General features: G+C 55.4%; 1 protein-coding gene across 10 annotated transcripts; it reads right to left on the bottom strand.

Moving 5' to 3' along the window:
* Positions 1–848: 848 nt before the first annotated feature.
* Positions 849–13,795, bottom strand: CAPG (capping actin protein, gelsolin like). 10 transcript variants are annotated; one of them, XM_032469829.1, is made up of 10 exons: positions 13,699–13,795; positions 6,975–7,010; positions 6,641–6,813; positions 6,381–6,535; positions 6,027–6,194; positions 4,649–4,798; positions 4,221–4,313; positions 3,616–3,748; positions 1,618–1,706; positions 849–1,036 (listed from the first exon to the last, which is right to left on the bottom strand). In XM_032469829.1, exons 2-10 carry the CDS (start codon positions 6,995–6,997, stop codon positions 971–973), a joined length of 1,050 nt encoding a protein of 349 aa, XP_032325720.1. In that variant the 5' UTR covers positions 6,998–7,010; positions 13,699–13,795; the 3' UTR covers positions 849–970. The 10 variants fall into 10 exon arrangements, with proteins under 10 accessions (XP_032325720.1, XP_032325726.1, XP_032325719.1 ...); XM_032469835.1 differs by having other exon boundaries at positions 6,641–6,810; positions 13,699–13,777; XM_032469828.1 differs by lacking the exon at positions 13,699–13,795 and adding an exon at positions 13,434–13,524.

Below are 13,795 nucleotides of genomic sequence, written 5' to 3'. Positions count from 1 at the left end.
GGCCCCCGAGAGAAGGCTGCTCTGCCCTGGCCAAACTCCCGCCGAGTTCATAGGCTTTCCGGCCGCACCCTGCTGCAATCGCAGGCCCCGAGGGTGGGCCAGGACAGCTGCAGTCCCACCAGGCCTCGCAGACTCCCATCCCTCTGGTCCAGGCTTACACAGCTCTCACCTTGTTCCTGCCCCCCCGGTTCACACTCTCCAGGGTAAGACTGCTTTGGGGCCACTCCATTCTCCCCGTTTAGCTCTCTAACCTCTTTGATAGTCCAGCCACCACCCCGCTACACAAGAGGATGAACTAGAGCCTGGACAAGGAAGAGCTACTTGCCCGGGAGCAAACAGGCAGGTGAGAACCAGAACCTATGACCCTTGACGCTAGTCTGATGCTTTTCCCCACGTGGCCCTGAGCTCATCAGCTGAATACACGATGCAATGTGCTTATGACGTGGCAAGCTGGACTCCTGCACAGAGGACTTGCCTTTTGCTTGGCAAACATACATCATTTGGAAGCTGCCTCGCAGTGGTTTATTAGGGCATCTGAGTTAATAACTGACTTGAATGGAGATGCATCCCATGCCTGCCGCCACAGCCTCGTCCCCATTGGGAACGTGAGACCAAACTGAGCCCTGGGCTGAAAGTGCCCTGAGGCCTGGCCCTGCGCCACCGCCCTCCTGGGTTCACGGCAGTGCCTGCCAGGCCCGCTGGACTCCTGGCCCCGCTGTCTGAACCCTGCAAAGCCAGCTCTGGCCCCTCAGAGGCTGTGGAATTGTCATCTGGGTCCCGCCCCGCCCAGCATGGGAATGAGCCAGGTGAACAGGCAGGGCAGGGAGAGTGAGCCTGGAGGCAGGCAATGCAGGCAGAGAGCAGGAAGGGCACTGGTCTCCTTTATTGAACATCCGCGGGGGCACCTCAGCACTGATCGGGAAGGCAGAGTAGCCAACAGGCAGGCAGTGGGGCAGGGAGACACCTGCCTTCATTTCCAGTCCTTGAAGAATTGCTTGAAGATGGGACTCTCGCGGCCCTGGGGCAGAATCTCCACCTGCAGGGACAGCAGAGGATGTCTCGCTCACAAGGGGGCCACCTCTGCCTCTGCGGAGGGCCAGGGCCATGGAGGAGGGTGCCGGGTACCAGGCCTGAGCCGACACACCACCCAGGCCAGGGATGCTCCTCCAGATAAGCCAAGAGATGAGAAAGATTACAGGGACGCAGGCTGAGAAAACAGACTGCTTCAAGGACTCGGGTGCAGGTTGAGAGGGGCACCAATTACACACGGGCTTTACCAGCTCTCCTCAGAATGACCTGTGGTGTCGCTGGGCTGGGGCAAGAAGGGGCGGTACCAGCTAGGGACCACAGCCCAGAGGAGGCGCACGTGCTGTCCAGAGGCACACAGGCTCGCTGGGCTCCCGAGGGGGTGGTGCCCAACACCCCCTTAGAAAATAACACATATTGTAAATCTCTGAAGGGCTGAGAGGGGTTTTCCCACTGGGCAGGTCTGGGAGGGAGGCCTGGCTGCTCCTGACTGTGCCCCAGGCCTTCCTGCCTTCCTTGTCCCATCCACGAGGTGGGAGGCCACGGGGAGGGCCCCAGGAGGAGGGCACAGGGGCGCGGGGATCGCATCACCTGAGTGTTTGCGGGGTACCGCATGCGGGAGATGAAGTCCTCGGCCACCTGCAGGGCCGCCTGCCGCTCCTTCTCGTTAGCTTTTCGTCCTGGATCATAGGGAGGAGAGTTTTCCAAAGAGCAGGGCCCCCTCTCTTGCCCACATCCCATTTCTCTTGAGATTTAAGGGGGTCAACAGAATAGCTGGCACCTTTGAAAATAAATGGACCGGGGTATCTCAGTGGCAGAGTGTGTGCTTAGCATGTGCAAGGTCCTGGGTTCAATCCCTAGTACCTCCATAAAATAAAATAAAATAAATCAAATCAAATCAAATCAAATCAAATCAAATAACATAAAATAACATAAAATAAGATAAAATAAAAAATAAAATAAAATAAAAAATTAAACCAAATTAAGTAAAATAATCAAATTAAATAAAATAATAAAATAAAATAAAAGGACCAGGAGGTGCTAAGAATGCTGAAGGGCTCTCTGGAGGCGGGAGGTCAGCCCCTCCCAACCTGGCAGCTCCAGATGAAAACTGCCCTCTGCCCGCTCTAATCGTCAAAGCCTTCTGCTCAGACCAGGGCCCCAGGGAAATTCCAGGAGAACCAGTGTCTCCCTGGCATCAGACTCCAAGGCCCCTCGCCTCTTGAGTCTGTCAACTACACTGTTGTCAAGCCTTTTTCGTAACACTAAATAGGACCAAAGGGTGTGATTTACTATCCATCTTACTCCCTCAAGGCCAGATGCCAACACCGGCCTAATCGTTACGCCAGCGAAGAGCAATTACAGGGAACAGCCCGGTCCTCCCTCCCGGCCTGCAGCCGGTCCCTTTAACCAAACTATGCTCCCCTGGTTTTCCCAAGGAAGCAAGGCTCTGTGGCTGGCTCTCCAGCCAGGCTGTAAAAATCTACTTAGTGAAAATGTATCTGAAATGAATGTGCTGTATCCTGCTTCTGTGATTGCAAGACACTTCTCTTCCTGGCTCCCAAGCTTCCTGTTTCTCCTCTGGGTTCTCGCTTCTTCTTTGGGATTAAATACACTCCCGTGGGCATCTGGGAACATCACCCCCCCGCCCCCCATGCGCAGAACTGGTTCCACGGGAAAGGTACCCAGAGGCAGGAGCAGCCCCAGTAGCACTACTCCCCCCTCCCCCACCCGCTTACCTCTTAGGAACCCGCCTGGCCTCGTGCCACTCCTGACCCGTCCCTGAGGCAACAGTGTTACTGCCCCGTAGCTGCCAGGCTAGAACACCTCATACTCACCCTCCTGGCTGAGACTTTCTCTTGGTTTTGCTTGACCCCACAAATATTTACTGAGCAAATGCTATCTCCTCAAGACAGCAGAGATAATGTGTTTCCTGCTTTCAAGAGGTTTCTAATCTGGGCAGGGTGGTGAGACATCCAAGAAAAGACAGCACAGAGAAGTGGCCCCCTGTATCACTCAGAGACCCAGAGCTTTGTTTCAACATTTTCAGAGTGGGATCTAGCCAACAGGCTTCCGCACAACAGTGTCTTATTTCCAGCTGGTGCAATCTCCCGGGAAAACGAGTTCTGCTGGTTTACTATCCACTGCGTAAAGGGAGATGTAATATCTAAAGTCTGTCTGTCACACCGCAAGGCAGAATGGTAGGAACAGGGGTCCCAGCAGCCCTGAAGGCCCAGGAGAGCTCTGTGCCAGTGGTCCTCTGGACTGGCGGCACGGCCTGGGAACCGGTTAGATGGTTAGACGTGCAAATTCTCAGGCTCCACCCGACACCTTGTGAATCAGAATCTCATGGGGTGGGGTCCAGCTATGGGTTTTAACAGGCCCTCGGGTGCTTCTGAGGCAGGCTAAAGGTTCAGAACCTTTGCCTGGAATTAAGGAGCCAGGAACTGCAAAGAGAAACGCCTCAGCCATGGAGGCGCCCTGAGGCTGCCTCTGAAAGCCGTTGGCTGGCTGAGCCCTGCCGTGGGGAGCCCCCCAGGTCAGAGCGGCCGCAGGGGTCTCAGGCTGGGGTGGAGAAGCCACACGTACCCTTCCAGATGTAGATCTTGCCACAGAGCCCATTGTCCAGCACAAAGCAGTCGTCGGGGATCAGCAGCTCGAGGGCAAAGGGGCTGGAGCCGGCCACCTTGGTCAGGTTCATCTGCCCAGTGGCATCAGAGACCTGGGGGAGAGTGGGCAGCGCTGGATCACCCTCCTCCCTGCAGCACACGGAGCAGGCCGCCTCGCCACCCACGGCCCCAGGCCAGAGCAGCAGACCTCACCAGAGGAATCACTGCAGGCAAATCCTGGGCCCCACCCCACCCTCACTTCATGCTCAGTCACTGCCTCCCAGAGCCCCCAAGTTCCTTTGGAAATTGAGGAGACTCCAAATTAACAAACAAGTGCAAAGCATTCAAAACAGTAAAGCTCGGCTTGTTTCAAACCTCCTTCTCCAGAAGGGCGGAAGTGACTGGCGCGCCTCTCCTCGGGGACCCGGCCTCCGCCCACTTCCCATCCTCCTCTCCCTCCAAGCCCTGGGTAAACCAGCCCGGTGCTGGGCCCAGCCTGCCCACTGCTTTCTCCTCTCCCTTCAGCCCCACGCACACCAGACTTACACCCCCTGCCGGGTCCCAGGGCAGGCCTGGAGCTCCCACCTTATACAGGGCCGCAGCCTGGGCGTTTGTCCGGTCGGCTGTGAGGTCTTCCTCGGGGTTGCCCTCCTTCAGAGCCGGCTTGGGGCCCAGGACCTGCAGGGGCCAGGGCAGGCTATGTTTCCAGGAAATCCCGGGCACCTGGCCTGGACCTTCCCACCCCATCAGGCCCAGGGCCACCGCCTCTGCTGGGACAAACTGCGTCTGCAGCACAAGGGTGCCAGGCAGAGGTGGGGAGGGCTAGGTCCACCTGCCCGGCCACCGGTCTCTCCACCCCCAGGGAGACTTGACTCTGAGTCCCACCAAGGTAGCCACTGAGCTAGCCAAGCCCTGAGCAGCGCCCCACCCACCACCTCCGGGGTAGCCCCCCAGCTGATCACTGCCTCTCTCAGGAGCTTCCAAGCAGAGGCCACCCGCCAAGTCTTCTCAACCTGGATCATGTCGGCAGGCTCCTCCCCGTCAGTGACGATCTCCACCTGGGCCTTGCCCTGCCGCTCACTGTCCCGGATGGCCAGGGCCAGGTCCCGCGCCTTGTTACGCTCCAAGATATTGGACTTTGCACCACACCAGGTGAAGATGTTCTGGAGGGGAGTAGGGAGGATCAGGTTAGAGCCAGCTGCCTGCGTCCACAGAACTAACTGTCCTCTGAGGCAAGACGATCAAAGACAAGCAAGGACCACGGCCTCTCTGGGAACGGGAATGACAGTGTGCAAGAGGGTTTCCCCATCTCCCTCCGGCTTTATGTTTCTCTACATCACGTATGTCATACATTTAAACATCTTTATCTTGTTTATAATCTATCTTCCCTGACTAGAAAGCAAAACTCAAGAGGGCATGAGTGTTTTGTTTTGCTTAGCCTGGCCCACTGCTGTGTGCCCCCTGCCAAAACAGAAACTGGTACGTATTTAGGCCCAGAATAAACATTTATTGTCTGTTTATTGAATATTATTTGTTGAGTGAATAAATGGCATCCCTGGGCCCAGAATCTCACAGGCCTCTGCACCCCTACCAGGCATGGCCCTCATCACCTCTCCTGAGACTTCCTTCCTCTTCCAGACTTGCTTCCAAACAGCACCTGGGTTCATCTTCCTGTCCCAAATCTTCAGCACCACAAGATGAGGTCCAGACCCCTAGATAGTCAACCTCCTCCTCACCTGGGTCTCGGCCTCCTTAGCAATTTCCACTCCCACCGCTCCTGACCCCACCCTGGGTCCCAGCCAGGCTAGATCCCTCTGTGCTGATGACATGCATGTCTGCACCCTCCTCCCCTTCAGTGCCTTGGCTCACCTGTCCCTTCCTGGAATGGCATTTCCCCTCTGGGAAGGTCCAGTCAAACGGCGCCTTCCTGGGGCAGTGACTGTGGCTTAGGCCAGAGGGCCCCTCCCTGCCCCAAGCCTCCCCCCAGCACAGCCACTCCCTCTCTTAGGACCTTCATCACATCCAGTCATGAGGTTACAGCCAGTGATGGACCCGCAATTTGTGGTCCCCGTGCCGGCTGAGAGCAGGATCATCAATTCACTGAGTGAAGGGATGAGTGGACTGATGAGCGCACGGGCTGGTGGGCAGCTAACTCAGACCCACAGAGGCTCCAGAAGGAGAGAGTAGCTTCTAGTACTAGAGGCAATGGCTAGACAGCGGAGGGAGGCTTCTGTCCTTACAAATAGGAGGCTGTCTCTAATGGCTGCAGTGGTCCGCTCGCAGTGCGCTTACACCTTCTCAGCCTCTCTCCCTCTGCCTTTGCCTCTGGGTCCCCGCCCTTTCAAAACGCAGTGCCAGCCCGGCGGGTGCTCGGTCGGCCCTGCCCCCCACCTGGCCCAGGTCGAGGATGAAGCAGTCCCCTGTGTTGAAGCTGTCCCAGCTCAGCGGCCGCTCGGTGGCCCGGATGTTCTTCTTCCCCTTCACCTGGTACAGCTTCCTGATGGCAGCTGGGGCGGCCCCTGGGGAGGTCTTGTGAAACGCTGACTCCACGCCACCATCCTGCAGCCCAAATGGCCAGCCTGAGTGGGCTGACCCAAGGCCCGAGCATCCCACACCCCATCCCACTGGGAGGCGGGCAGAGAGGTGGGGAGGACCCTGCCCCAAGGGGGCAGAGGCCTTTCGCAGGGTAAGGACCAGCTGGAAGTGGGGCCGGCTCTGAGAGAACCGCAGGAGGCGGGCTCTGACCTGGTACTTGAGGCCGTGCGGGAAGTAGCTCATGAAGAGGTCGGACTCGTTGCCCTGCACCTCCCGGTGCTGCACAGGCCGCTCCCCGAGCAGGGTGTTGAGGTGCACGGCCAGCACGGCGCAGGCCCCCTGCTCATCGCGGGATGACTGCTGGCCTGGGGCAGGTGGGAGGTGGCAGGGCACGGCCCATGAGACCCATGCCAGCCCCGGGCCCTGCCCGAGCCAGTCTCCCAACCAGTCCTCCCAGCGCCCTTACCTACCTATCCACAGGTGCAGGTGGGAGAGCTCTTCCAGGCCATTGTACAGCACTAGGTAGGAGTCCCCAGAGAAGAAGATGCCCTGGTTCTCTCGGGCCACTGGCACTGGCTTCAGCTTCTCCACCCGCCATACGTGCAGGCCGGGGTGCCGCACCGAGGCTGGGAACGGAGAGCTGCTGCGGGAGGGGAGAGGGTCAGCGGGGGACAAGGCCCCTGAGGAATAGGCCCAAGCAGAGAGACCTGGGCAGGCCGGGGGACCGGGAGGTGGGGGCGAGGAGGGGCAGCCCTTGGAAGTGAAGAAGGGGAGGGGTGAAACGGGATGGGGCGCACAGCCTACCTCTGAGGGCCGGGTGTGTACATGCTGTTTCCAGATCTGAAAAGACAGAAGAAGCCATTATTATTACAAATGCTGTTCCAACCACCATTCACGTTAGTCTGGGGAGATCCTTCCAGGTGGCCAAGTGCCTTCATACTCATCAACTAAGTCACCTGCAAGAACTCAAGAGGAGATTATCTTTGGCTCCATCATGCAGGGAAAGAAACTGAGGCAAAGAGAGTCTAAATCCCAAGTCACACACTTGAGTGACTAGTGAGTGGCTGGCGATAACCAGGTTTCTGGCTCCTGGACCAGTATCTTCCCCTTGCTGTGACCCCTCGGCCACACCTCTCTTCTGCTTCCAGACTCCTAACTCGGCATCACACGAGGCAATAACTGCTTACATTTGAAAAGTCTAAAAGTCAATGACTTAATAAATAAATAGAAAACAACAAAAAAGAGAAAATCAATGAAGCTGATTTTGGGAAAAATCATTAAAATTGATGATCTTTTAGGGAGGTGGGTATAGCTCAGGGGCAGAGGGCATGCATAGCATGTATGAGGTCCTGGGTTCAACCCCCAGTACTTCCATTAAGAAAAGAAGAAGAAAAAAATGATGACCCTTTAGACAAACTGACTAAGAAAAAGAAAAGACACAAATTTCCAATACAAGGCTATGACCATCACTTCAGATTCTACAAGCATTAAAAGGATAAAGAGAATATTCCAAAAACTGTATGCCAATATATTCAACAACTTGTGTGAAATGGGGAAAAAGTCCTTAAAGGGCACAAATTATGAACGTTCACTCAAAAAGAAATAGATTACCTGAATAGTTCTAATATCTATTAAAGAAATTGAAACTGTACTTAAAAACTAACTCCCCTCCAAAACATTCCATGTCCAGATGAATTCTACCAAAAACTTAAGGAAGAGATGATACCAGATCTACACTCTTCCAGAAAACGGGAGAGAGCCCCTCCCAATTCATCCTCTGCTGCCACCATTATCCTGAGATGACAAAACCAGAAAAGAAGATTCAACCAAGATACCCCAGGAACACAGAAACAAAAAAAAATTAACAAAATTTTAGCACACACAATTTAGAAATATATAAAAAGATAAAACATCATGACTAAATGAGGTTTATCCCAGGAACGCAAAGTCGGTCTAGCATCTGAAAATAAATCAATAGAATCCACTCTATTAACCAACCACATCAACAATTATAAAATCATCTCAACAGAAGCAGAAAGGGGATTAAGAAAAAATCTACCTCCATTCTTGATTAAAAAAAACAAAAGCTTTCAGCAAACTAGGAATAGAAGGGCACCTACCAAAACCACCCACCCAACCGAACAAAAAACCTCAGGGGAAAAAAACCCTACAGCTAACATCAGACTTCCTGCTGTCTCTAATGCTAAGCTCCCTCCCCGGGGAATTTCCCCCAGTCCCAGGTCTCAGTTATCACTTCTGGATGCCCAGCTCCCCTCCAATGCCAGGATGATGAACATCACCTTTATTCTGTAGGTCAGTAAGAGCAACTTTTTTGGGACAAAAGTTATTTAGGGAGAAAAAAAGTGCTCAAGGCAAGGAATTAAAAAAAATGTATTATCTTTGAAAAAATTCCGCAAATGCGGTAGCTATTGCTTCACTCGCTGTCTTTTTCATGTATTCCCATCAATAGAGGGTTTCTTTCGTTGGCTGAAACGCGGAACCCACCCCAGCAAGCACTGCAGCACAATTCATGCTGTGCAGCTGAGCAGCAAGCCCCTGTGGTGCCAGGGCAGGGCCGGGGGATTGCAGCGTTAAAAGGCAAATCGGCACCATAGGAGACTCTTGGGGGCTGCGGAAGCAGGAAGGGCAAAGAGTAATCTTTGGTGGGTGGATGGGAGAGCAGAGGGTGTTAAGTCTGAGTAGGAAACAGAGGGAGAAACAGGAGCAGTGGTCATGGGTGTAAAACACCACGTGAATTAAGACTTTCCTTTTCCTTCCTAACATCCAACATAGCTGAAGGCGTTTTTTGGAACCACACCTTCCCAAAGGGCGGAGGCAGTGAGGGGGAGGTTTGGGGGAGGGAAACTTTAGTGGTTCTCCATCCCACAGAGGGTCACATGCTGTCCCCACATCCCATGGGCAGCTCAGCCTATGACTCAGGCCCAAAGTGGTGAGGTGGCCGCCCACAAGCCCAAGCCACTGGGGAGAGACTGGGGACAGCGGTGGCAGAACAAAAGAGGCCGAGTGTCGGCTGTTTGTTTTTTGTGCTGCATTACCGACCTGAGAGCTCAGGCCACAACTCAAAAGCAGGCAGGCCTCCCAGAGCCACTGCAGGGTTTTAATGAGAGAGGCTGGCCGCCTGCCCCAAGGCTCTCCACCCTGGCCACCCGTTAGAATTATCTCGGGATCTCACAAAAACACAGAGGCCCAGGCCTGGAGATTTGGATTCCATGGGGCCTGTGCATCTGCATTTTGAACTGTGTTCCAGATGGTTCTGAAGCTGCCAGTTAACTCTGTCCAGAACAGCATCTCACAGTTCCTTGCACATTAGAGTCATCTGGGGGCTTTAAAAACATCCCAGTGCCCAGGCCAGTTAAAACCAGACTCTCTGGTGTGGAACCCAGGTATCAGCATGGGAGAAGTTCTAACGCTGCCCCCCGGCCTTCTGCTCCAGGTTCCCGCAGGCAGGCGTCCACCCGACTTCAGTCCGGCCTGTCACTCCTCTCCCTCCACCCCCTCCGCTCAAGACCACAGCTCCTTTGCTTCCTCTGCAAAGGAGCTCCACCCTCACGTCCATCAAAGCCCTACCACCCCTCCAGGCCCATTTCAAGCCCCATCTGTCTGAGGAGGCTTCCACAACGTTCCGTAGCCTCTGCCTTCTTTGGGAGTTCTCCCAGACCTCTCACCTAGGAGCATACCCTTCAGTTCCTGCTTACAAGCTGAGAGTGACCTGACAGCTCTGTGTCTCAACCATAGCAGGGGACACGCCTGGCACTCCTGCACTCCTCAAGCAGCCCGTGACAGGGGCTGCGTAACTCCATTCAAGGTCTATGCTGGGAGCTCGACACTGGGCAGAATGGGTGGGGAGGGGCACACAAATGAAGAAAGAGACATGCATGTCTCATGGTCTAGCTAATGGGGCGGTGAAGCAGGAAACCATCACACCGCAGACAACCCTCCCTAGACTGTCACAGAATCACAGATGTCAGCATTAGAAGGTGAATCCTATTCCACATCTGCCTCCCAAAACCTAGCACAGAAATCCCTTCTATACACCCCTCGTTATCCTCTTCTTGGACACTTCCGGTGACGGGGAACTCACCACCTCACAAGGCAGCTGCTTCTATACCTCTTACATTAAAGCCGTTATTTCTTCCCACTCTACCACAATGTGCTGAGTTATGGCCATGGCCATCTCCCCCACTAGATTAGAAGGGCTTTGGGGGCAAGAACTGTATTTTGCCTCTTTTGATCTGGCTGGAACCTCACACTGTGCCTGGCACCATGCAGGGGCTCAGAGAAGGAGTTGATTAACTGGACTTGCTGGGCTCCAATTACTATACCAAACGGAACCTAAGTGTCTACAAGATAGCACAGGATTTCAACAGGCAGGGGCAGCCCTGGAGGCAGAAAGCAGGGCTTAGGGGTCAAGTCAGATCGTCAAGGGGCTGGGGGAGGATGTGTGCCCTGCTGGCTGTCCCACGGTCCTGACTTAGGAAGGAACCGGCCTTTGAGGACACACAGGGGTGGGAGGTCGGTCATGCTGGACAGCTGTCAGAATGGCCAGTCCTCCCCAGACCCCGATTCCACTGATTCCCAGCAGGTCCCTTCACCTCACCCTCCCTGTCTGCCCTTCCACGTGAAATGCAACAGCCCCTACCCCTCTCCCCAATAATGAGTGAGGGGTGGGTGTCAGCACTTCTAGAAAGGAGGCCAGATCCCCCCAGCCCGGAACGTGGGCGTTCGCAGAAGCTGGGTCCAGAGGCCCGGCCTGGGGACTCCTCAGCCAGTGCCCTTGCCCCTGACACCAAGAAGGACTCCTGCCCTTTCCCCAGCTCCACCTTCACCTCCCTTCCTCCACCCTCCCCCAGCCAGACCCTCAGCTGGAGTCTTGCTGAATCTGCAAAATAATGGACTGGGCCACACAGTTAGATCAAACGCTCGGCCTGCCCCACCCCAGCCAACCACTCCGACCCACCCACCCACAGTCACACCACAGCCCTAACTTAGAAACAGGCATCCTCTAATCTGAATGCCCCTCCGGGCTGGCCAAGGGCCTTCAGGTGTCTGGACACTTGGCGTGGTGGTCTCTGTCCGGAAGCCCCGACCCAGGAGCTCCTTATCAATATTGTGAACCCAACCCACCTGTGCAGCTAGGAGGCTCCCGTCGGATAATGTATCTGTCCAGACAGGGCAGTGAGCTGAGCGCACCAGCCCTGGGCAAAGAGGCTTCCAGGAATGTGAGTCGGCTTCCAGCCCCTGCAGCCAGCCCTCACCTGCCCACCTAGGAAGGTCCCGGCCAGCGCAGCCAGGTCCTCCCTCGGCCACCCTCCACTGTCACCTCTCTTAGTTGCTCCTCTTCCTCCTGCTTCTGCTTTTCAGGCTCCGTTTCCTCCCAGCCTGCCCTACCCCACCTTTCCACTTCCCTCGCCTTCTTTCTGGGCGGCCACTCCATCGGCCCCACCCTTGGGCTCCTCCCCCAGCCTGTGCCGAGGCCCTGTCCTAGGACAGGAAGGGGTAAACTGTGCTGGGGCTCTGATGGAGAGCTGACACTGTGGGCTGCCAGGAAGGATGGCAGGGCTGGCTCCTCAGAGGCCCCCACGGCGAGGCGGGAGGCCCACCCCAGCTCGCAGCGCCCCCGCAGTGGCCTCAGCCAGCTGCAGGCAGGGGCTGGCAGCTCTGAGTCTGGGACCCGCGAGGGAAACCACAGGAAAGCTGGGACTGGCCACATTCCCCACGTGCCAGCCTTGTGGGGCAAGCACGTCTGCCGGCCCGGCCTCTGCGGGGTTAGTCACTTTTCCTGGGTGGGGTCACTGCCTCTGCACCATGTTCTCCTCCTCCCCGGACCTGTCTTTCTCCTTGCCCTGAATGCAGACATTTGAATTTTTTTTTTAAAGTTCAGTTCTGAGGGTGTAGCTGAGGCCCGTGAAACACTTTTGCAGGGTCCTGCACCCTGGAAGCCTCTGAAGTCCACCCCTGCTCAGCTTCTCCTTCACCAGGGTTGACTGTCACAGTCTTGGCTCTGGGAGCTCCGAGGGACAGCACCGAGAATAAGCGTGCCAGAGCAAGTCACTTGTGCTTTTAGGGCCTCCATATCTCCTTGGGAGAGTAAGCAAGCGAGTTGGACCAGAGTAGCTCTAGGCCCTTACGATGTGATGGAGGCAAGATGGCCCCTGAAAGCACAAGTGACTTGCTCTGTGATCACACAGGGAGCAGGAGGCAGAGCAAGGGAGCTTCCATTCCCTCCAGAGCCTGCTGCGGAGGAGGCAACAGAGTGCGTGTGTGCGCCAGGAGAAAGTGATGCCGCCACACACACAGGGCCCCTCAGCCCAGGACACTGGCCCACCTGTCCTGGACACAGGCCTGGCCTGGACCCAGGCTAGTCAGCAGGCTGGTTAGAGTTAAGACTTAGCCTTCAAGTGGCCCCACCCAGGGGGCAGTGAAACTGACTCAATCCCTTTGTTAAAATTTCTGGACCGGAGCAAGTTAAGAAGTTAAATAATTTCTTCAAAGAACACAAACTCTAGCTGGCACCTGAGTGTCTCCATGGCCTTAAAAAGAGGGTAGTCTGGGTTGGAATCCCAGCAGGGTCTTGTCTCCATGAGACCAGAGGCTGGGCAGATAACCTGGTAGAATGGAAGGTTGGAAAGTTTGGCTACTTACTGGTGATGCTTCCTCCAGCAAGTGACTTAACTTGCTGGAGCCTCCCTGTGCCCTGTCTGTAAAATGGGCATGAAGATAACTGTGAAGATTTAATTAGATGGTATAATTAATTAGCAAATAGTAGATGCTCAATAAGCTTAGATGGCTTTCTTTTCTTAACACAGTTTACCATGGAACCTCAGTAACAAATACCCAGCTCCTCAGGATGCAACATCTCTGCCCCTTCCCCCAGCTCACGGTTTAGCAAGAGGATGGAAAGTTAAACCACAGATCACCCCTCCTGGCCCTGCCACCACCCTGCCCCAGTGAGATTCACTGATTCTGGTCTGCACTGGTGCAGAACCCGGGTGGCTTTTTAGCTCCGGACTCCGCAGCGACCAAAGTCACAAGGATGAACGAGTGTCTGCTCTCTCCCCACACTGGAGCCTCACCTGGCTAAAGAGGTGGCTCCATCACCACAGGGAAAAAAGAGGTTTGCAAATTAACAGAGAAACAAAAGAGCAGGACACTCCGCCCGAGCACCGGGGAACTCTTACAAAGCACGCATTAATGATATTTTCTGGTAACCAGACTCTTACATTTGTTTTTTATCAGACTCACAGTTTTCCTCTCCCGCCGGTCTCCCCAGCAGGAATGACCAGTTTGTCCCAAATGGAGTCAAAGAAAGCATTACTTTAGCACGGACCCGCCCCCTCCCGCCCCTCCTTACGGGAAGCCAGGAGACGTGAATAGACACGTGGGTGCGGCCTTAAGAGAGGATTGGGGAGCGGGCCACCCGAGGAGGCGGCCCCGAGCCAGCTGAGCCCCTGCGTCCGGCACTGAGGAGCCCGGACACCGGGTGGTTAGAGCCCAAAGCGCTACTTGCCTGCCACCGCCTCGCTGGGTTGTTCCGGCCGCGGTCTCCCCCGGCCCTCGACATCCAGAAGCCGCCCCGAGTGAGTCAGAGGGAGGGGCCGAGCGGG

This window comes from Camelus ferus, chromosome 28, assembly GCF_009834535.1.
Source record: "Camelus ferus isolate YT-003-E chromosome 28, BCGSAC_Cfer_1.0, whole genome shotgun sequence".
Taxonomy (NCBI): Eukaryota; Metazoa; Chordata; class Mammalia; order Artiodactyla; family Camelidae; genus Camelus; species Camelus ferus.
Note: the sequence above shows the minus strand (reverse complement) of the source record. Positions and strands in the feature narration are given on the sequence as shown.